The 22,746-nt window shown below is 34.2% G+C and overlaps 2 protein-coding genes across 4 annotated transcripts; one reads left to right on the top strand and one right to left on the bottom strand.

The window, feature by feature from the left end:
• LOC105160899 (60S acidic ribosomal protein P0) lies at positions 8,237–10,544 on the bottom strand. The gene is made up of 5 exons (XM_011078417.2): positions 10,287–10,544; positions 9,857–9,925; positions 9,140–9,238; positions 8,658–9,050; positions 8,237–8,571 (listed from the first exon to the last, which is right to left on the bottom strand). Exons 1-5 carry the CDS (start codon positions 10,542–10,544, stop codon positions 8,425–8,427), a joined length of 966 nt encoding a protein of 321 aa, XP_011076719.1. The 3' UTR covers positions 8,237–8,424.
• On the top strand, positions 18,047–22,746 carry LOC105160898 (auxin transporter-like protein 2). 3 transcript variants are annotated; one of them, XM_011078415.2, is made up of 9 exons: positions 18,047–18,805; positions 19,100–19,299; positions 19,680–19,865; positions 20,026–20,138; positions 20,291–20,474; positions 20,776–20,873; positions 21,088–21,295; positions 21,383–21,640; positions 22,261–22,746. In XM_011078415.2, the coding sequence occupies exons 2-9, from the start codon at positions 19,117–19,119 to the stop codon at positions 22,456–22,458; spliced, it is 1,428 nt and encodes a 475-aa protein (XP_011076717.1). In that variant the 5' UTR covers positions 18,047–18,805; positions 19,100–19,116; the 3' UTR covers positions 22,459–22,746. The 3 variants fall into 3 exon arrangements, with proteins under 3 accessions (XP_011076717.1, XP_011076716.1, XP_011076718.1); XM_011078414.2 differs by having other exon boundaries at positions 18,048–18,786; XM_011078416.2 differs by lacking the exon at positions 18,047–18,805 and adding an exon at positions 18,854–18,971.

The raw sequence follows: 22,746 nt of genomic DNA, 5'->3' as shown, positions 1-22,746 counted from the left end.
GAGATTTGTTTCTCCTCCATCATAATTTGTTTCTCCTCCACCAACAGCCACCCAATTCCTATCATTAGGATATTTAGGAATTAAACTAGATCTTGGGTTTTTCTTTAAGTCTGGCATGTATAATTAGGATATCAACGATGAAGATACATCGCAATTGAGGGGGCAATATCGTTGCTGGATGAGGGTGATGCCACTGCGAGTCTGGCGTCTGGCCTCGACCTGCGTCTAATTGAGGTCATTTTTCACGTCGCGTCACGTCTTATCACACTTTGTTGTATTGGAGGTAGAATTGGCCCGTTCAGTCCCTGACTAGACCTTTGTTTTTGAGTTTTGGGAGAGACTCAATCAATAACTTATCGTCACCTAAATTGCTTCCATTCTCTTTGGTTGAGAATTTTGATACGGTAATTGCTCACATTCCTCTACAAAATATTATTATTAGTAATGAAATATAAATGAATAAAAATATGAAAGCAAGTCAAACTCTCCAATTTAATTGAATAGTTGAAAATAATAGAATTTAATGCCCACAAACAATCAAAGAATAAGTTTGTATATGCATATGCATGTTTTGGTGTTTATCCACTTAAAATATTGACCCATTAATGTGGAATTTCATTTTGATGAATTGAAATTTTTGTTTTTTTTTTCAATGTATGCATGCATGCACTTGGTCACGGCAAGCCTCAACTAAAAAAGCAAATCACTTTTTTTTGTCGAGGCAGCCTCGACCAAGGATATATGGAGGCGCTCGATCTCGGTCCGTTTCCGTTGGGGCTTTCCCAACCAGGTTTCTTTTCGATCGTGATGGATTATGCTTAATGTGTACATGTTTTCTAACTACTTTGTGAGAAAATTTCTTGAACTCTTCTCATCCCCGTACTAGTGATTTTCAATCATTAGAGGCTTGCTCGAGTTTTCATCTTATTTGCTAGAATTTTTTGTGGAATCAAGTTTGGGAGACCGTCGGAAACATTTCGATTCCCTTTTGATGATGCATCACCCAGATTAGACCTCGTTGTCGTGTTGTGTTGTATTCCATCGCGCTACATTGCATGTCTACGTGCAAGTATGATGCTTCCCAATTTTATTGTTCGACAGTCAACAAGTCAACATTATTCATTTGTGAAGCACTCCGAAGCATTTCACTTGCCTTTCATCTTTCATGCTGAGGCTTCTCCTCAGCCCCCTTGTTTTCCACTTTTCTTGATTCTATCTCTTTGTATGGTTCGTGATTTTTAGTAATTCAATTGATGATTTTAGAGTGAAGTTGTAGAATCCTCAGGAGAATTGTTTAAGAGTCATTTTGACTTTAGGTGTTGCTTATGTCCCCTCAAGAAAGTGGTTTTTCTTTCGACTTTGGGGTGCCGCTTATGATACCTCAAGGAAGCCTTTTTTTTTTTTGGTGTTTTGACTTCGGGGTGCTGCTTATGGCACCTCAACAAAGCCGTTTTTCTTTTGACTTTGGGGTGTCGCTTATGACACCACAAGGAAGCCATTTTTTGTTCCAACTTCAGGGTGTTGCGTATGGCACCTCAAGAAAGCCGTTTTTTTTTTTTTTTTTTATTACTTCGAGGTGTTGCTTATGGCACCTCAAGAAAGCCGTTTTTCTTTTGACTTCGGGGTGTCGCATGTGGCACCTCAAGGAAGCCATTTTTTTTATTACTTCGAGGTGTTGCTTATGGCATCTCAAATAAGTTGTTTTTCTTTTAACTTCAGGGTATCACGTATGGTACCTCAAGAAAGCGGTGTTTTGGTTCTTCTCAAAGGATGATGTAGTAATAAAAATTACTTATTTGATGTTAAGATAAGAAATATCTTATATTTTATTCCTGGGAAAGCGATCACAAAGAAAGTTGTACATCTCGAAGTTCTTTATCACTAAATATTTGGTCTTCTGTCCTATCTCAATTCTTCAAAACAATTCATTCTTCTTTGTGAGCCAAAAATTCATTGAAATGTCTTTCCTGTACCAACCTTTCTGTTTTGTCTTTCAAATTATAACAATTTTTCGTGTTATCCCCTCTATCTTCATGGAACTGGCAAAATCAATCAGACTTCATCCTTTTAGAGTTTTCTTGCATGAGCGGCGGCTAACGGACTAGATCCTATTGCTTTGCAATGGCAAGGATTTTAGCTCGCAAAATGCTCAACAACGTGTAATATGCTAAGTTGTTTGGGGGCATATGTGTACACTCTCGTCTGCCTCCCTCTGCCATTGGAGGCATAACTCCTTTTTCCTCGGTCAACCTTCTTTTCATTGGAGTCATCGGCCCTGTGCATGTAATTTCTTCTATCCTTATTATTTTTCCGCCCTTGTCAATAACTCCTCCTTGGTAGCTGGGGGTTTCCCTGTATTGATTTCTTGAACCTGATACTCTTTATATTTGGTTGCATGATACTTGCTAAAAGTTCGGGGTCCATGTGCGGGACTTCAAGCACAACCTCTAAAAAAAACATACTCCCTGAGACTCTCATGCTCACATTGGACTATTGTGAACAAATATGACACGATTTTGGGGTATTGCTCGTTGATCGCAAAATGATACAGAAAGCACTGCGATAATTGCTCAAAAGCCTTGACCATCCTTGGGCATAATTGATTAAACCATGCCATCGCCTTTTTGGAAAGAGTAGGTCGAAATAATTTGCAGTAGGCCGCATTACTGATGTTTAGAAAATTGGCTCAGCTAGGAATTGGTCCAGTGGTCTTGGGATGCCCACTCCGTTATATTCACTTAAGTGTGGAATCTTGATCCCTGGTTGAATAGTTTCTGCTAATATATGAGGCGCGAATGGGTTGCGCCTTGGGGTGCGACTGCCAGCGAGAGGATTGGGAGCCCCCTTGTTCTCATGGGGCTAGGGGATTTAGGTAGGGGATTCTCTTGCCCTCTCTTTTCTCTTTAAGCTCATTCTCTCTTTGGTGGCATCCCCTCTAGAGAGGTGGGGGAAAGTAAATGTCCTCAAGCATGCTTCCTTTAAGAGGTGGTGGAGGAAAATAGTTGTCCTCTAGCCATGTAGTTCGATTGTTCACTTCTGCATAACTTATCCTCTCTTGGGCATCTCTGAACCTTAGCTCGCGGTCATCAGGAGTCAATGAGCATCTTGGCCTCTGCGAATATGACAAGGGGTCGGGGGGGGCAACGCATGTTCTATGATGTACTGGGTGAATGCTCTTATTGCGACTTGTGCTAAGGCGTGCTCGATCATTTGTCAAAGGGCTTCATGTGTAAGCTGGAGCATTGAAGGAGGGGGACTTCATGTCTTCAACTGTCCTCACCCCTGTTTTATATGAGAGAACTAAGCATATAGAAGTTGATTGTCATTTCATTCGTGAAGCTATGACGAGATAAAGTATTAGTACACCATTTACCCCCCTCGTTGGAACAAATTGCAAATATTTTCACTAAGCCTTTGCTAGGAAAGCATTTTAGACTTGTGTAACAAGTTGGGCATGGTTGATATACACGCTCCAGCTTGAGGGGCAGTATAGGCAGATTTTCAATAATCTTTCTTACTTTCTTTACTTATCTTAGGAAGAAGACCATTCACATTATTACCTTATTTTTATAACGAACCTCTACTCCCAATATTATATAATTTTAAAAAATCAAATGTACCATATGCATCTACCCTCTTATATGTACACTATATCAATGTTATCGTAGTTGATAGACGAGACCTATTTAGCTTTCAAAAGTAAATATCTAACTAGCACTAAATTGAGATGTTCTAAATTTTATCCATTTATGACGGGTATTTATTTAATTAACATTTAATTTGTTTAATGTATCTAAGTTTTTGAAGTATTAAAAGTATGGGTCATATTCAAAAAAAGTATTATCGTATGATTTTTTCATTGATAACAAGAAGAAACATATTTATTATCAAAATTCTGCCCATTCATTCATCATAAACAGAACAAATACTTAAAAGCACAAAACAACAGCTGTGATGGGGATTTAGCCAATCATGAAAGGCATCTCATCTCCCATCACGCAACTGTCAGTGCCTGATTTGTTGGGACGTGGGCCCCAAAGAGGTTTTTTCCTATATCTTTTGGACGTTTGTTGTACATATCACCCAATCCATTTATTGAGACACTGTTTATCAGAAAGGCATCTCTCTTTATTGGATGATCCGAATAGCTGTAGTCGTGTTATTAATAGATATGTTTATCAATACAATTTATGAAATTTATTGTTGTCGGAAAAAAAAAATTGAATGAAAAATTATATTTATTTTTTAATAATTTATTATAAATTAAATATTTTTTTATACAAATTAGTTTTATACATTTTATGTAATTCAAATTCTAAAATAAGAAAAAGTATGTAATTATGCATAGCATGGATTATATGCTATTGTATATTTTATAGGCAGTTGTTTGAGGGAAGACTAGAAACACAAGATTATTAAACTAAAAAATCATATAACAAGTTTACATACTTAGGCCCAATTTAGTCTAGTTGTTGTATGATTAATTAAAATATAATTAATATTAAAATAATTAGTTTTAGCAAAAGTAGGTTAAAATCTCATTGGTAAACTAAAAAAAGTTTGCTTTTTAATGCAATATGCGGCACGATCAGTGTCTTATTAAGCGACGTGTTATTTGCTTTTACTTTATATGAATCTCATAATTTTTTTTTGTGTGCATCCCTAACTTAACTGCTAGGTTAAAATCTCATTACGACATTAAAAACTTTATTTTTTTATTTTTTGTAGTTGATGGCTCGTTGTACGAGGTAATATCTATTTTGTCTTAATATGAGACTCGTGGTTTTGTCCAAAAAAAAAAGAAAAAAATCTCAATAGGCTTTTCATCAACAACTGATGTGAAATTTGCACATACATCATCAGCCTCCCAGACCAGGGGCTTGGGACAGGCGCATGATCACATTCCCACACACCGTCGTAAATGATACAGTGTACAATGTGAGAACGGACATATAGTTCCATTTTCTCAAACGACCCTAAATGATAAGGTGGGCAGCAAGCGTAAAGTATTACCGTTTTGACTTTATATAAACTTTATGATTTTGTCCCCAAAGATGCTTAATTAGGAAAAAGAGAATTTCGAAGCTTACAAGTCACTTAAACTCCTCGTCTAGTAGAACACGTAACTACACCAAATTTAATTTTTTTTCTTAAAAGAAAAAAAAAACAGAAGAAGAAGGAAAAAGAGACCCAAAACTATATTTCAAAAAGCATATAGTTCCCAAAACGCAACTTGTTGATTCATCCAAAGCAGATAAGATAAAAATGATTTCAAAAGAAATGCAAATGAGAAGAGACAGATCCGAAGTTGGCAGATATATGAATATGGGAAGATTGGATGTTTATCCAATACACCATCACCACCCATGTGTTTGCATGTAACTGGTAAACCAAATGCTGATGCATTCCCTTTTCACACATTTTCAGTATTAACCAAACCTTTATCATCTTCCAAATGTGTTCAATGAACCCTCTCCCAATTTCCATGCAATATTTCTACTTTCAAATTAATGAACCTCATTTTGAATTATCAAAACGTGATAATTATTTATAAGGTTGAATTCATCTGTAGAATGTTGAAATTTTTCGGCATCTTTTGTAGTTTTCATGCAATTTGATAAGTGTGTCTTTGACTTAAATCTATTTTTAGTCTTATAATTATAATTATTAATTTGGTATTTTAGTTTTATAATTTGTTAGAGTTGTAAAATAATTCTTCATGTCTTTTTTTAATTTTATTTTTAATTTCAAGATTAAATTGATTGACCGTACTACGTGTCTGTCATTTGCTGGTTATAGATTGAGGAAACACATCTTATTGGCTGATTTTTACTGACGTGGCAAGTGGTATTTGATGTAAAAACCCACACAAAAAGAGGACAACGCCACGTCAGCAAAAATTAGGAAATAAGATGTGTTTTCCTGATCATTAAAGGCACATGCAACTTTTCGGCCAACTTTAAAAAGTTCTAACCAATTTTGTCATGAAATGAAAATATATATATGTGTGTGTGTGTGTGTGAGGGACCATTTTACAACTATAACAAGTTAGATGACTAAAATGCCATGACTATATAGTTACAATACCAAATTTGCAATTAAGCCTACTTATACGATAGGATAAATTATATTAATATCACTTGAGCTCATATTCAAATACACCAAGGCCTTTTGCCTTTACAAAATTATAGGTACACCCCCTTTATAGGTGTTAGTATAATGTCCCTCACGAGGTGTTTATTTAAACTTTTGTTGAAAAATATCGGGTGCACTGGTAATGACAACTACAACCTAAAGGAATATATTTGTAATTTTCTAAAAAGCAGAAAATATTGGTATTATTTGAATTTAATCATAAAGGGTGGCAATGTAATATACCCTGAATTATATCATTGGTCTTTATCTTTTATTCATCTTTTAAATATATATGTACTCCACATGTTTGCCTTCTTTTTTTCCTTCTTTTTTTTTTTTGAAAAATATTGATATTTTTAAAGTAACCGACATATTATTACAATATTCAGTAAGAAATATAACAATATTTCTAAATCAATCAACCATTTATAAATTAACCAACAACTTCAAAGCAAATAAAGAAACAACATATATATATATATATATATTATTAAAAGTACACTAACAACAATACAACATACATATAGTACTCAAACTTATGACCTTTTAATTGTGAGACCTCAACTTCACTACTCAAGTAAGGAATAATTAGTTATGTTTGCGCTCCTCAATGATAAAGGAAAGAATTATCCTGAAACTTTAAGACGAATAGACATATTATGATATGTCATAGGTGTCTTTGATTTAGGAGTGTTTGCGAGTGGTTTGAAAAAAGCGTTTTTCAATTTCTGGCACAAAAAAAAAAAATACTTTTTATGTGTTTAGGATATCAACTTTTATTTCTTAAACTACTTAGAAGATCACCTTGTGAGTGTTTCTCGTTGCTTTACTGATTTTAATTTATTTTTAATATTCCACATTTTCAAGTTGATATTAGCTTTTTTAAATAATTTGCATAATTTTTTAAAATAATGAAATTTAGAATTCACATAATTAAAATTTATATTTAATATTTTATTTGCTATATTATCTAATTACAATAATTTCCTATATCATTAAAACTGTAATTATATGACTAAGATTTTTTTTTCTTTTTTTGCAATCACGCATGTTTATTTATTATGTACGGATCAACAATTATATTAGTTAGTAGAAATATTATTAAACTAAACAGTCAATTTTTCTATTAATATATGAAGAAAATTAAATTGACACCTTTGTTCATATAAATTTATTTGAACATATTTCATAACACAAGGAATTTGACCCTATATTATTTATATAGTTCGATATTACCTATGAAATAATAAAATATTCATAATTATGTCACACTTAATAAGAAATCGTTGTAATTTATTATTTGTTCTTTAGTTTTTTCCCACTATACATGTTTGGTAAAAGTGGAATTTTAGGGCCATCTACTCCTAGAGATTTTGTTGGACCAATTCTTTTTAGGGCACCCGGACACCCATTTTTGTTATATGTTGTTTCATGGGCCCATTAAATTTGATATACCTTTAATTCAAAATTTTACAAAAATATTAGACTTTATAAGTTTAAGCCATATGGACCCGTACAATAGAGTTCAATTAAAACATATTAAATACATTTTGGTATATTTGTTTCTTATTTAAAAAAATAATAATGAAAAATTAATATTTTCTTCTCAACTTACTTTCGTCGCACCGAACATCAAGAATATCTAAAACATTTCTTTAATTCTGAAGAACTTATTTTATTGTATTTTATAAAAATAAATAAATATGTATAAAAAATAATATGCATGTTAAAATTTATTTTTAAAAATAATATAAAATAAGCATGACATATTTAATATTATTTAGTGAAAAAAAAACTACTTTCCTTATCAAATCATATACTTTTATATATATTTATATATGTATGAGTACGTATATAATTTTTTAATTGTAAAACCTATTTATATATGTACGAGTACGTATAGAATTTTTTAATTGTAAAACCTATAATCAGTATATAAACTTATTTTGACCAAAAATAAATGAGTCAAAACACCACAAAAGCTTCCAAAACAAATCAAAACAAATATTTACTATGTTTTGACCCATCTCCGAAACCAAACACTATGTATATTTCTTAGTCTCCCCTCCCACTTTCACTTCCCACTTCTTGCACCGAACGCTAAATGTAAACTGTATGGTTTTCATAGCTACCAAAGGAAAGGCAATTCAGGATAAACAAAAGGGAGAACATACTTCTAACAAAAGACTTCAAAATTTGGTCTAAAAGTGTACGACATTTTAGAAATTGAAAACAGAGCAACCTATCAAGTTCATGATCAAACCATTCAATTCAAAGCCAAAATTTAACTTAATCGAAAAGGCTGAAACCCATATCATCATCAGACTCCTCAGCAGGTTCATCCTTCTTCTCCTCTTCCTTAGCAGCAGCAGCAGGAGCAGCTCCAGAGTCGGCAGCCGCAGCAGCAGCAGCGGCAACAGCAAACTTGCTGGGATCCTGCATCGCAGACATCACATCAATGAGTTAGCAACCGAAATGGTGAACCACAATATAAAATGCTAACAAAAGATAGCAACACATACCGCAAGATACTCCTTGACTTTATCAGCTTGGGGGAAGGAATAATCAGTTGCAACAGCAACAGCCAAAACATTCTTGTATGCATTGATGAACATATGTGGTGCAGCTGCAAGGGTCGGGTATGCAATGGCTAGTGACAATGACGTAACCATGGAAACTCCCATGGCAAACTTCTCAATGAGGTCATCTTCAGTCAAATCAAGCACCTCAGGGCTGAATACAGATCCATTGTCATAAACAGAGATGACAACAAGACCATAAGAGAAGGGCCTAATTCCAAGTTTTGAAAGCAGGGCAGCCTCAGAAGAACCCACTTTCTCACCCTTTTTGATAAGCTCCACAGGGGTGATAATTTCAACAGTACCCTTGTTAATCTTGGTTGGGATGTTGAGGACCTGGAGGCAGAGAAAACATGTAGTGGTATCTTACAGATGGAAGGCTATGCACCAAAGGGAACTAATAACATCACTCAATCAATAAATACCTGGAAAAAGGAAGTCTGTGATGGATCGAGACCAGTATTGCCAGGTGGAACAACAACATCAATAGGAGCCACCAGACCAACACGAGCAGGTGCTCCAACCTGTAAAAGATGAATACCAGCATCAGAAACAGAAAGATAATCAAAGGATAAAACATGCATTTTAGAAGCAAACTCTACAAGTACAGCTAACAATGTCATAGATCATGGAAACTTGGTATGATAAATGGTGCTGTCTCTAGAGTATAATCCGCAAGCAATGTTAGTGTAACTTTCCCTTGTAGTTCAAAGGAAAGGAAAAATAGAAATATTTAGCCTAAACTTGGTTTCAGAAGAATACTTAACAGTTCAAGCATTATAAACTATATAGCCTTCATAAAATCCTCTTCTAAATCACAGGCAAAAGATTTACAAGTGTTAGCCAGAAGGGCAAAGTATATATAACTATTGAAGTTCAAGACAAGGAAAACATTAAACCACAACCACATTTTTAGACAAACTGAAACTATATACATGACAAAAGGTTTCATTCACAAAATTTAAAGAGCATAAACGCTCAGACGAAAAATCAAAAACAGGGATAATCAGTAAGCAGGCAGGGTGGTAAAAGAAATACACTTTTCATAATCATGCATTTACAACTAGTTACTGCAGTTGTAAAGTTAATCAACTGAACATATATACAAAGGAACAAGAAATGACTAAGTTTGACTAGATCACCTTGTACTTGGCAACCTCCTCACTGACTTCCTTCAGGTCACCCTTGGTGAAGATCAGCCCAACATTGCCCTGTCCAATAGGAGTCAACAAGTTAAGAGCTTTCACACATTTTTCGATCAACATAAACAAATTAATAAATTTCCCACCATCTACATAATTATACGAAAAATAAGAAATCTCGTCTAATTCCGATTTGACCTTAGCAACAGTCTTAAAAAATGTATACTGACTCATATAAAAAACAAAGACGAATCCAACATATTCTTCTAATACTATTGTTTACAAACAGAAATGCAAGAGAAGTTTGTCCCTTATTTTCAGTCAATCAATAAACCAATTCGTCAACCGCAGCCCAGCATCAATAAATTCCCAAAACAACTAAAAGATGAACCAATGCGGAGAAAGAAACAATAAGAAGCTTCAGACTTACAACAAGGAGAGGAATTAGGTTAAGGATAGCGTTGTTTCCAGTTTTTTCAGCGTGCATCCGAATAGACCTCTTCATCATGGTATTCTTACCCATAAGAACCACAGAGTCACCTCTCAATCCCTTCCTAATGCTCTGAAGTTGGTTCGAACCCACGTTGTCGGCCACCGCCACCAGAACCTGCGTGTACTCATCAAGCAATTGGCAGAGTTTCTGGTCGTAAACGACCTTCTTCTCGGACTTTGAAAGCTTAGGCGCCATTTCTCACAACTATAACAAGTGTATCTACCTAGTATATTTGTCTATAATACAACACCCTAAAATGAACGGAAGAGATACAAAAACGAGGGCCAAGACGCAGCAGCGGTGGCTAAGTCAAGGCGGACAGCGGCGGCGCCGTCTCTTTAACCTCTTCGATTCAGATTTTGGGGCTCTTTGGCTTAAAGCTTAGGAGGTAAAACCCTAATGCGCAGTGGAGAAACTGGTGGAGCGTCCAGCATTTTATAGCATCAACAAATGGCGTGACCTAAAATTAACGGTTTAGATTCGGATTTTCTAATAGGATCCAACGGCTGTCGCTCTGCAAGAAAATGATGGACCGTAGATATCAGATCTTTTATTTGGGCCTCTCTTATGTGTAATGGGTCAGTATATTTCCCAAGTTTAGTTATTGGGCTTCTCAAAATGATGGAATAGCGCTTTTGGAATTTGATTAACACGACTCCGGAACACAATTTGCGCATATTCGTTATTTGTTTCACCTTTCTCTTCCCTAAGCAATTTTCTGACCTAATGTTTTTACGTACGAGTTGTAAGGCGTGTCTCACTGCTTATTTAGTTCACGTAAAAACTAAATCTAGAAGGCAAGTTAATAGGGGTATATCATACTTACCTGAAAAAGGACATAAATACACTTAATAATTGGTGTCTATTACAGAGTTGTGCTTAATATCCGCACGCTACTCGACCCGCTTCGACGATCCTGACCCGTCTCAAAGTGACCCGTTCCCAGTATTCCGGACCCGCCTTAGAGAACCTCTCGATCCGGGTCAGGTAGCAAGGTTCGGGGAACCAACTTGGATCAAGAGGGTGCGTTTAGACGGGTCACGGGTTTGGGTTGCCGAATTGAGAAGGTGCGTTGAGACAGGTTGTGGGTCGAGTTCCTGGACCCCGCTACCCAACCCGGATCAAGAGGGTTCTCTGAGGCAGGTCTGGGTTGCTAGAGCGAGTTGCTTTTGGGTTCGGGTTGCCTAAGCGGGTAGGGTAGTGTGCCAATCTTAAGCATAACTCTATAATAGACACCAACTTTTAAGGGTATTTACATTCTTTTTCAAGTAAGTGTGACAAGCGAAAGTAAAACGTTATCTATAATAAAAAAAAATTATGTTTGGTTAGGGAGATTAACTCGAGCTAAAGAAAAACTAATCCGAATAAAAGTTCGTTTGGTTCAAGTGAGAGAAGAAAAACAAAGTGAAAGGAGGAGGGAAAGTGAAAAGGGGAAGGGGAAGAAAAAGATTTCGTTAAAGTTATTTGGTATGATTGAAAGGGAAGTAAATCTTAAATACTTTTCCTTATTTGGTACAAAGAAAACAGATTGAGAAGAACTGAGCAAGTGCTTTCCATTACCCCAGTTGAGGCATTTTCAATCAAAGCTTATAAGATTTCTCGGAGTTAATTAGACAACCGACATGAAAGTAGAATCCTCCAGAGGTCTCCTTGAGGTTTCTCCCTTCTCACACGTGGTGCTCCCCCGCATAGGGGAATATAGATCTAAGCTACGTATAGGGATAATGGTTGGTTGTCTTCCTCTTGAATTTTCTACTCTCCTATAGTAGCATTCCCGGCTTTTGATCTAATTTGCATCTCTAACACTTTAAAGTCTCCGACAAGCGACGATAATCTAAAATACATCAAAATTAAAATCCAGAAATAATAAATTTGAATTAGAATACAACTAATTAGGTTAGTTTCAGCGCCAAAATCCAGATCAACTTCTTAGAAACCATATAGCTAGGATACAAATTCAAACTCTTTCAAATTTCATTCTTCTCCCTTTCTACTCACCCCCAAAAGTCATTTTCCTTCTGTGACTTGTGGATTATGTAATAATTATAGCATTTATTACTCTAGGTGTCTAACCACGTCGTTGTCCCTACAATCGAATACTTCCTTCTTTCGTTCCACCTTATGGACATTGATCACGTCGTATAACTTTATAAATCTCCCTAATTCTTTGTGGAAAAAAAATACTTTGAATTTGAACAATTGGTCGTGATCTTTTATATAAATGATAATTACGTTATACCAAAATTAAACTCGTTCAACCTCCTTCGAGCATATTTAAAATCATTTTTGTTGCTATTGAGTGTCAAAAATTCTGAAAATGATTAAAATCCTCACATGATACATGAAGGGTCCACTTTCCTACATAAAAAATTAAATAAATAAAGTAAAGAAAGAAAAAAGAACCTTAAAGGGATAAAGAGAAAAAGCTAATCCTAGGATGCCATCATGCCAACATTAACTCAAAGTATAATTTGTTTTTAAATTAAAAAAAAAAAAAAGAAAATCAAAGTAGTAGCAGTCCAATGTAAATAGATTCTTTAGGGAATTGACGTGGAATAAAAATTATGATAAATAATAATTAAATTTAGTTATGTAATGACTATTACTTATTATTTCAGTAAGCAAGATCGGAACATTAATTATAATTAAAAATTATGATAAATATATCGAATATAATTAAAAATTTTAATAAATATTTTGATTATAGCTAAAAAGATTGAATGCGGACAACCCCCAACTTACAGGGATTATGTGCTTTGTTTGTAAAACGTTGTATAAAAACCCTTGATTCCATTTCCCAGGAAATATTATGCTGGAGGCTCCAAAGTTTTGATTATGTGCACTTTGCACCCTAATTTTTTAAAAATGTGAGTTTAACCACATATATTCTTTGAAATCCAACATTTTACTATAAAATTTTTATTTTGATGGAATGAGATTAAATATTCACCAAATTTATTGTCTCCAACTATTCATTTACTTAATATAAGAATATTACAACCAAATTGAGCTATATGAAATTATAACTCTTTGGACGGTTTTTATCAGTATGTGTACGTATGTGATAAAATAAAAGTTAATTTTTACAGTTTTTATCCTCATCATTGTTATGATACCGTAGGTAATGCATGTACATAACATTTTTGTAGTTCAATTTAGGAAAAAAAAAAATGAGAGATATAATGATGATACAAAATTATCTTTTTTATTGTTTCTATATATCAAACGACGTCTGAAGTGTGAAATTTTAAATAGTTTAGGTAGTTGAATGCGTATATTTGTTAAGTTTAAGGGGCAACATGCACATAACTTAAACTAAGTAGAATATTTCACTGAAAACAGAATTAGGGAGTATCACGCAATATTTTACAAAGGTTCAGGTGTTTTTCGCTTGGATTTGAAGTTTGAGGGGCAAAATGCATTGCCCTCTATAGGTTTGGGGGGCGTTTGTATTAAACTTTAATTAAAATCATACCAAATATTAATTAATTGTAGCCAAAATTTAAGTTTTAAGCGATTGTTATTCATTATATAAAGAATAATTTATTTTTATTTTTATTTTGTAATAGTATAACGAGTTAGTACCAATATAAGTTTCGAAATATATTAGTATAATTTATTAAATTAAAAGTTGATCCGTCCTAATTCCTAGTAAGTGATCTAATAGGCAAATCAAAAATTATTTTTGTTTGGACAAAAATTTTTCTATGCTATTTAAAGATTATTTAATGTGATTAAGGATCATTTAGCTTAATTACTTCATTGAAGAATCAGACAAAAGGATTTAAAAAAAAAAAGAGGAAAAGTTATAAAAGAAATATTATTAGGAAATAATAATATATTAGTGGTAGGAGTAGCAGTAGATGAGAAAGGCTAGTAGAAAATAATAATGAAGCATTATCAAAAACTTTATTGCAACAACAAAGATTGGCTGATAAGAATTGGAATATGACTTGTCTCATGATATGTTTGGCTTTCATAATTTTTTTATTAAATCAGATTAATCACAATTTAGAAAAGTAGGTATTTTGGCCATTAAGTTGTGTAGAAAAATTAATTTAAAAAATTACTCCAGAGTCGAGTTCAATCACAAGCTTGAAAAAGATTACAACGAGGATTCGGACGTTTGAAGGTCATGGATTTCAAATTCTTAATAATAAATATTTTAAATTTATTTGAATTATTTTAAATTCGAAGGATTTTAGATACTTTAACTTTAGTTTTGAGCTTTATTTTGTTGAATACTAATGTATTTTCAAATTATTTTGACATGGAGTCATTTAAAATTCATTCTTTAAATACTTTCTTCTAATTCAAACACATCAATTCAAATGTAACTGAAAGAATATAAATAATTTAATTTTTGAACACGTGGTTTTTGCGTGTTAAATATATCTGACATTAGTAACTTTTCAAATCCTTGATTAGAATTTCTTTGGAAAAAATTTTGTCACAAAGAATTTCGATTTGATGGAAGAATTCGAAAAATTTAATTACAATTTCTTAAGTTGTACCAACCATATTCAAATAAATTTAGGAATGCTCATTCGGTTCCTAATCTATTTCTTCATACCGATCATATCATTAGAATTAATTCTAACAAATTCAAAGAATTTGTTACTAAAATTTGAAAATTCATAATTTCGGATTCTCAATCAAAATACAACCATAATATAATTATTTGAATTCTTTTTTCTTTTAAAATTTTCTTTGAAATTCAAATTGTCCATATGAATATAGTTGAAAAGAAAAGATGTGTGATAAGTAATGATGGGTGATAATTTTGAAGTAGGCTACATTGTAGAATGAGCTCTTTATCTTTAATCATTAGGTCTCCCACTAATTATGGAGTTTAATTCCCAACCAACAATTTTGTGCTTTTTACCAAAGAGAAAGATATGAAGAATTATTCTCTAATCTACCCATTTAGCAGCACAAAAGAGGGGAGCATGAGAGTATGATATGGTGATTAAAATACAAGGATTTCAAAGTGGTGGAAGAACCTATGAAGGAAGGAGGACACCCCTTTACTCTTTCAAGAAATTATTAGGGATTCTTGTTACTAGAATACAACTTTTAGAAAGAAAAACCAAAAAAAAGGTAGATATTTTTGTTAAATGCATATGATGATACAGTCATGTATTTCACATTGATTGCAGCGAAGAGTTTATCCAACTTATAAGTCTCAAGACCTTTTTGAAGCAACAGAAAAAATTATATTTTTAGTCCAATAGGATAGAGGGTTCAACATTTTTAGTCTAATATTTTATAGAATTTTCAAAATGGTTCCAAAATTGAAAAAAAATTCAATAGATTTAGTCTTTTATGGGATTTATGAGATTATATGTGTTGAGTTCTTTCAATTTTAGAAAATTCGGTAAAGCAAAGGACCAAAAGTGTTAAAACTCTATAAGATAAAAGTGTAATTTCGCCTAAACAGTGAAATAATCTTTTAGAACGAACTTGTGAGGCTCGTGAAGTCAGAGATAACAATACTTCGAGCCACAAAATATCATTTATGTTGCTCGTTGCATCATTTTTGCGACATCTATGAGGACAATGCCATTTGCCCATCACAAGCCCCTCATCTGAAAACGCCAATAATGTTGCACATCATTCTATATCAATTGCACAAGTGGAGATTGTGCAACTTATAAAGTCCATTTACTCTTCTTTACAATGCGTCATTTCAAAATAAAATTGTAAAATTTATGAAGTCAGAGTAGATAATGCCTCTTATGTGATACTAATAGCTTGTCTTACCTCATCAAGTTTGATGCGCACAATTGGTTTATGATAGATGCTATAAATTCGACACTGGACTAAATATTCTATTAGTCTTTTATTATCCCAAAAAAATAAAAAAATAAAATAAAAAAATATGCCTAATTATAATAATTTTTTTCTGGAGGGAACCTTATTTCCCTAATTGTTCCACATTCATATCTTCTCAGATTTTTACCATTAAGAGGATGTTTGCCTAAAGTTATCAAATACTTCAACACTTTATAAACTTTCAAATATTTTATAAGATATTTTTTTGAGCTTAAATGTATGAATTTATAATATTTATAAATAAGCTTAGCTAAATACCCTTTAAATTGATGAACTGACCAACTTTTTTCTTCTGAATTAATTGTGACTTGAAAAAAATTCACAATAAACACTATCTAGCATCGGGAAATAAAATACACCTTCTAACACTCATACTGTCTTAAATATTAACGATTATACCAATCCACGTACCGATTATCGCAATCTAATAATATTTATGATTATCTAGCGGTTAATTACAATTACAATATAAAAACACAATTATTTTTAAAGTGGATTAATATTGCACACTTAGAATTTAAACTTATAACCTCATAGTTATGGGGTCTGAATTTCGCTGATTAAATTAGGGTTCGTTGCTGAATTAAAATGTTGTTCAACTCCCATTTTCTTTGCTTGATAAAATTCAATTTATACTATTTATTAAGGCTCAATCTCTTGAAATTAGGAACTTAATTGACTAAAATACCCTCTAATGTATTTATTATTTCTTTAAAGGTTAAATTTACTTTTTCTTCTTCTATTTATTAGGTTGGTATCAAATACCCCCAGTATAATATAAAACATCAAACACCCACTCAAATTCATCTATCGTGAAGAAATTTCTCGAGGGTGTTAGCTTATAGGTCAAAATACCATAATAACATTGTAACTTTAAGTAAAATCCCAAAAATTAAAGGTACTTATACAATTTTATTCTTATTACGGGAATTGCCCTTCAACGCTATGATCCATATACTTCAATAATGATTGCCCGATTTTAATCAATTATTATTTTATTCTTTTTTTTTTGCATTTATTAAATAAATAGAATATAAATTATGCACATGCATCGAGTCTGTTTTATTTACTAGTATTAATTATTTCTCTGGTCAACATCCATCCTGCTTTTGAAATAGAATAGCAACAAGTTGTAGAGCAATTATACCAACTTAAATCAAAGATGTGCTTTTGCTTTCTTGAGCCGCATGAGGAGAAAACTTCCTATTTGTATGATTCCTAGGGCCATTTTTCACCTACAAAACACATGAATTTTTAAGTTTATCTATTTTTCAAAAATATAAATAAAATTTCAAACTTATCAACTATAATCATTATCAATCAATTGCTGGTCAGCTGTGTAATTGGTTGTTTGTAAATATTAAAATAAGTATTTATGAGGTTATTGTTCAAAATAAATTAAAAATAATGGTTTTTATTTTATAGTTTTTGATTTTGAATTGATTAAATTAAATTGATTTTGGATAATAATTATAAGCAGCTCTCTATCAACTTTTGCAGTTTATTAGTAAGATTGTAAATATTAAATTATTTTACAAATATTGCAACTTCAATTTTTTTTTTTCGATTTTTAGCTTTTGTTTTTACGTACTTCCAACTTTGATTATTGATTAACTTGCAGCTTTTTTTGGTTGGAGCTATTGCAAATATTCCTTAAAAGTTGCATGCACAGAATTCAGGAAAATATATTCCCATTTAGGGACTTTCAAATTAAGGCTTTATTTTTTTACATAAAATTGGATTTAGATTAAAATTTCACCCTGTTTCGATTGCTCATCAATTTGAAAAGAGAGTATGACACAGCTACTACAAGTGTAAAAGCACAAGTGGTTGGAGAAAAATCTCTGACTGTCTCCATCTGCAAACAGAGAAGCACATTGAGACAGAGGAACACAAAAGAGAAGGCGCAGAAGGGAGAAAGAGAAGGAATTCTTGTTGCATTGCTCTCCCTTGTTGTATTTCTCAATTCTGCTAGGAAAAAAAGATTGTGTGGAAAAAGTGCCTCCTCTTTTGCTGCAAAAAGAGCTTTTCCCCATCTCTTTCTCTCTCTCTCTCTCTCTCTCTCCCTCTTCCTGGCTATCTTTATTTACACTCAAGAGAGAGAACTCAGAGCAGCCTCTCCCTTAATCATCTCTCGATTATCAAAAAAACACACACACACACACACTGTCTGTTGTGTTCATTATTGTAAGAAGAGCAAATTAACAGAGAGGCTTTACGCCTGTATTAGTGTGTGCAGCAAGGAAACGTTTCTCTCTGGGCAGTTTCTTGGCTATCTAGCTTCAATAGCTCTCCTCTTAACCAATCATCTGTGCCTTGGTTTGTCAAATTTTTTTTCTTTTTCAACCAGATAACCAAGAACCCTTATTTACTAAGGATCAAGGAGGGAAAAAGTCGTGATTTTTGAGTTGGAAAAACACACACACACAAAGAGAGAGAGAGAGAGAGAGAGAGAGAGAGAGAGAGAGAGAGAGAGATCTTTCTTGTTTATAAATGTGGAATGGCATTTAAGCTGCTACACTGCTTCTTCTTGGAAATCAACAGTCTGCACAATTTGTAACCGCCCTCTGCAGCCTGTGTCCGCCAAAAATCAGTCTTCACTGTAAGCACTCTAAAAATAGGTGGGAGTACAGCGAAATTATGATTACTTTTACAAAAATGTATTTGAAAATGTGTCTGAACTTTCGGGTTTGTGTACATTTGGCTATATATATATTAGCTTCAGTTAGGCACAATACACTCATAGTCATAGCACTTTCAAGAAAGAGACCTCACTCCCACAAAAGTGTAAGGAGTTTAGTATGAGTTTGTTGTCTTTTCAGGCAAAAGTGTTTGCTTTATTCCATCATTTCAGTACACAATTCTGATTGATTCTGAACTTCTCTGATTGGATTCTTGTTTATTTTGAGTTTCAGAGCTTATAGTGAAGAAAATGGTGCCCCAGAAACAAGCAGAAGAAGCCATTGTCCCTGGGAATATGAATGAGAATGATCATGATGATCATCATCAGGTAGAGGAAGAAGCAGCGGACATTCATCCCAGGCGTAACTTCAAAAGTTTTCTTTGGCATGGAGGGTCTGTGTATGATGCTTGGTTCAGCTGTGCCTCGAATCAGGTAATTCTCAAAGTTCAGAAAACAAGAAATGCTAAAGAGGGGGATGTTTCATTTTTAGCCCGTATCATAGAGGGGGGATGTTGCATTTTTGGTCACATAGTTTGCGATTTTAGTACATTTGGTCCAGAGGCTAAAACATTGTAGCATTTGGGACCAAAAATGGTATAATTTTTCATCCTCGGATACAAAAAAATGCTACAATTTTTTATGTTGTAGGTCCAAACATCCTCAATCGCATGGGATCAGAAGTGCAATTTTTCCACTAAAGAGTTAATTTTTGTGAATTTTCTGCCATTATACAAACTTTGTTGTGCTTAGCTCTTTTCTCAAAGTTTCTTCATTTCTATAAGAAAGTTGAGTCTTGGATGTTTTGGATGCAGGTGGCACAAGTTTTGTTGACTTTGCCGTACTCTTTTTCTCAAGTGGGAATGCTCTCAGGAGTAATTCTCCAAGTGTTTTATGGTTTACTTGGAAGCTGGACTGCTTATCTTATCAGTGTACTCTATGTTGAGTACAGAACCAGAAAAGAGAAAGAGAATGTCAGTTTCAAGAATCATGTCATTCAGGTTAACCTTCCAAGAATATTTCTAATAGAAATTGTTTTCAGTTTGGAACAGTTAGTAAAAATTCAAGAATCAAAGAGTAACTATTTTTATCATTGTGAGTCTGTAGGTGCAATAACGTAGGAGTATCAGTTTAATTTGCTTGTTTTCGATGTGTATGCAGTGGTTTGAGGTGTTGGATGGCTTGCTGGGGCCACACTGGAAGGCTGTGGGATTAGCCTTCAATTGCACATTCCTTTTATTTGGCTCTGTCATCCAGCTTATAGCTTGTGCAAGGTTTGGATACCTGTTATAGTGTTTTTGGTTGTTGATGTTTGAATTCCTTTCTTTCGCTGCTGCATTTCATGTCAATTTTGCACCTTTAAGGAATGTAGAGAAGTGCAATTTAATGTCCTTGATATTTCATAATCATCATTATGAATTTGCAGTAACATATATTACATTAACGATCGGTTGGACAAGAGGACTTGGACATACATATTTGGGGCGTGTTGTGCGACTACCGTGTTTATTCCATCTTATCACAACTACAGAATATGGTCCTTTCTGGGTCTAGGAATGACCTCTTATACAGCTTGGTATTTGACGATTGCATCCTTTGTTCACGGCCAGGTAATATGAGTGAAAATTGTCAGCCTACTTGCCATTCTTGAAATCTTGCAAATAAGATCATTGCATTAACGAAAAAGCGATTGCATCTTCTACGGGTATCAATACTTTTGTGTTAAAATTTGCTTCGTGCCTAGAGAAATAAGGCACTTCTAGTAGATGGATAGGAGCTTTTGTCTTTGTATTTGGCACAAGTGTCCCGATATAACTTTTGGTACTTGAGTTTTCATTACATGCGACATGATTAAATTTGGCATCACAACTTTGTACAAGATTTTGAGTCCCTTACCATTTCCATGTACAGGTCAAAGGAGTAACGCACTCCGGACCGACGAAGATGGTTTTATATTTTACCGGTGCCACCAATATACTTTACACTTTCGGTGGCCATGCCGTCACCGTGTAAGTAGTTTCTTCACTTCTATTGAGTAACATATTCTTCTTATGCATTGCAAACTTCCTAAAATAGTGCCAGAGTACTAATTTAGTAACTATGAAAAATCGTTGATGGAGCTTCTTTGACAAATGCATTGAGCATGAGCTAATTTCTTCTTTTAAACTATTCCAATGCTTTCATATGTAGTGTGACTTATGTTTTGGTCACTAATGCTTTCAGGGAAATCATGCATGCTATGTGGAAGCCTCAAAAGTTCAAGTACATATATTTGCTAGCAACGTCATATGTGTTCACCCTTACAATTCCATCTGCTGCTGCTGTCTACTGGGCCTTCGGGGACCAACTTCTCACTCACTCCAACGCCTTCTCGCTTCTCCCACGGACTGGCTTCCGTGATGCTGCTGTCATTCTAATGCTTATACATCAGGTCCTTCAAATTTTGACTTTGGTGCTGGCAGTTTAGTGCCAAAATTGAGACTACAGAAGCAATAAAAACTATCGTCTTTTCTTGCAGTTTATAACATTTGGGTTTGCCTGCACACCTTTGTACTTTGTTTGGGAGAAAGTGCTCGGTGTGCACGACACGAAGAGCATATGTTTGAGGGCACTAGCTAGGTTACCGGTAGTAATACCAATATGGTTCTTGGCCATTATCTTTCCCTTCTTCGGGCCTATAAACTCAGCTGTGGGGGCATTTCTGGTTAGCTTTACGGTCTACATCATCCCTGCTCTTGCCCATATGCTCACCTACAGGAAAGCCTCGGCCCGGCAGGTAATCAGTCCATGCTTGCTCCAAAGTTTTCATTCCATTCTAATTGCAAATAAGTCTCTCAATGTTGAAAAAGTTACACTAGCAACCGCTGCAGTCATATTTTAGACTACAAAATCTCAGACCGCCCAGTTTTTAGGGGGAACCTGTAGTGCCAAATATAATGCAAATGAAAAGCGTATATTTTCAAAATTAAAAAGATCCTTTCTTCTTTGGTGTTAACTTGAAAATCGAAGGATGTCGATGCAATCATCCTTCTAACAATGTTCTGCTGGCTTTATCCAATGGTTAGCATCTCCAGCGCAACTACAATTGTGTGATTATAAGACTGTCGTTTCATCACTCACGATCCTGACAGGTTTATCTCACAGCTCGTTTATCCCAGCTGGATTTGTCTCCTAATGAAAATAGTAGAAAGCAATTCGATGTTTGACTTAGTTCCTTTATTCAATGATTGCTAGCATCAATAGTTTAGGTAGAAGATATATTGTCTGAACAGAATTCTCTTTGTGATCTTAGTAAAAGTCACCACATTATGGACAAGTATTTACAGGTTATTTCCCCAATCAAGTCACTCCAAGTTAGTCGTGCTAACATCGCCTATTTTTCCGGTTTACATGCAGAATGCAGCAGAAAAGCCTCCATTTTTCCTCCCAAGCTGGACAGGCATGTATGCCATCAACATAGTCGTGGTGTTGTGGGTTTTCATCGTTGGGTTCGGATTCGGAGGGTGGGCGAGCATGACTAATTTCATTAAGCAAGTCGACACATTTGGTCTCTTCGCCAAGTGCTATCAGTGCCAGCCACCGGCAAAGCACTGATGCTGTGCTGTATGGAGATCACACTTTTTCTGAGGCTGGAAGCCAATTTCAAGTAATGTAGCAGGATGAAGAAGTTCATTTTCTGGATGTGGACTGTGTCTGATGTTCGGTGTAAATGCTGATTGATTGCATAGTCTGATCTGATGTAGATTGATTAAGTTATGCCGATGAACAGAGTGTGATGGCTCCTATGGAAAGCATATGGGCAACCAGGATTCAGGACAGTTTTTAAGAACTATGGAGTTAGGATTAAGGAACTTGTGGGTAATAATATCAAATGGTGAACTA

The sequence above is a fragment of the Sesamum indicum genome, linkage group LG4, assembly GCF_000512975.1.
Source record: "Sesamum indicum cultivar Zhongzhi No. 13 linkage group LG4, S_indicum_v1.0, whole genome shotgun sequence".
Taxonomy (NCBI): Eukaryota; Viridiplantae; Streptophyta; class Magnoliopsida; order Lamiales; family Pedaliaceae; genus Sesamum; species Sesamum indicum.
The sequence above is the reverse complement of the archived record's forward strand: the minus strand, read 5'-3'. Positions and strand labels throughout refer to the sequence as shown.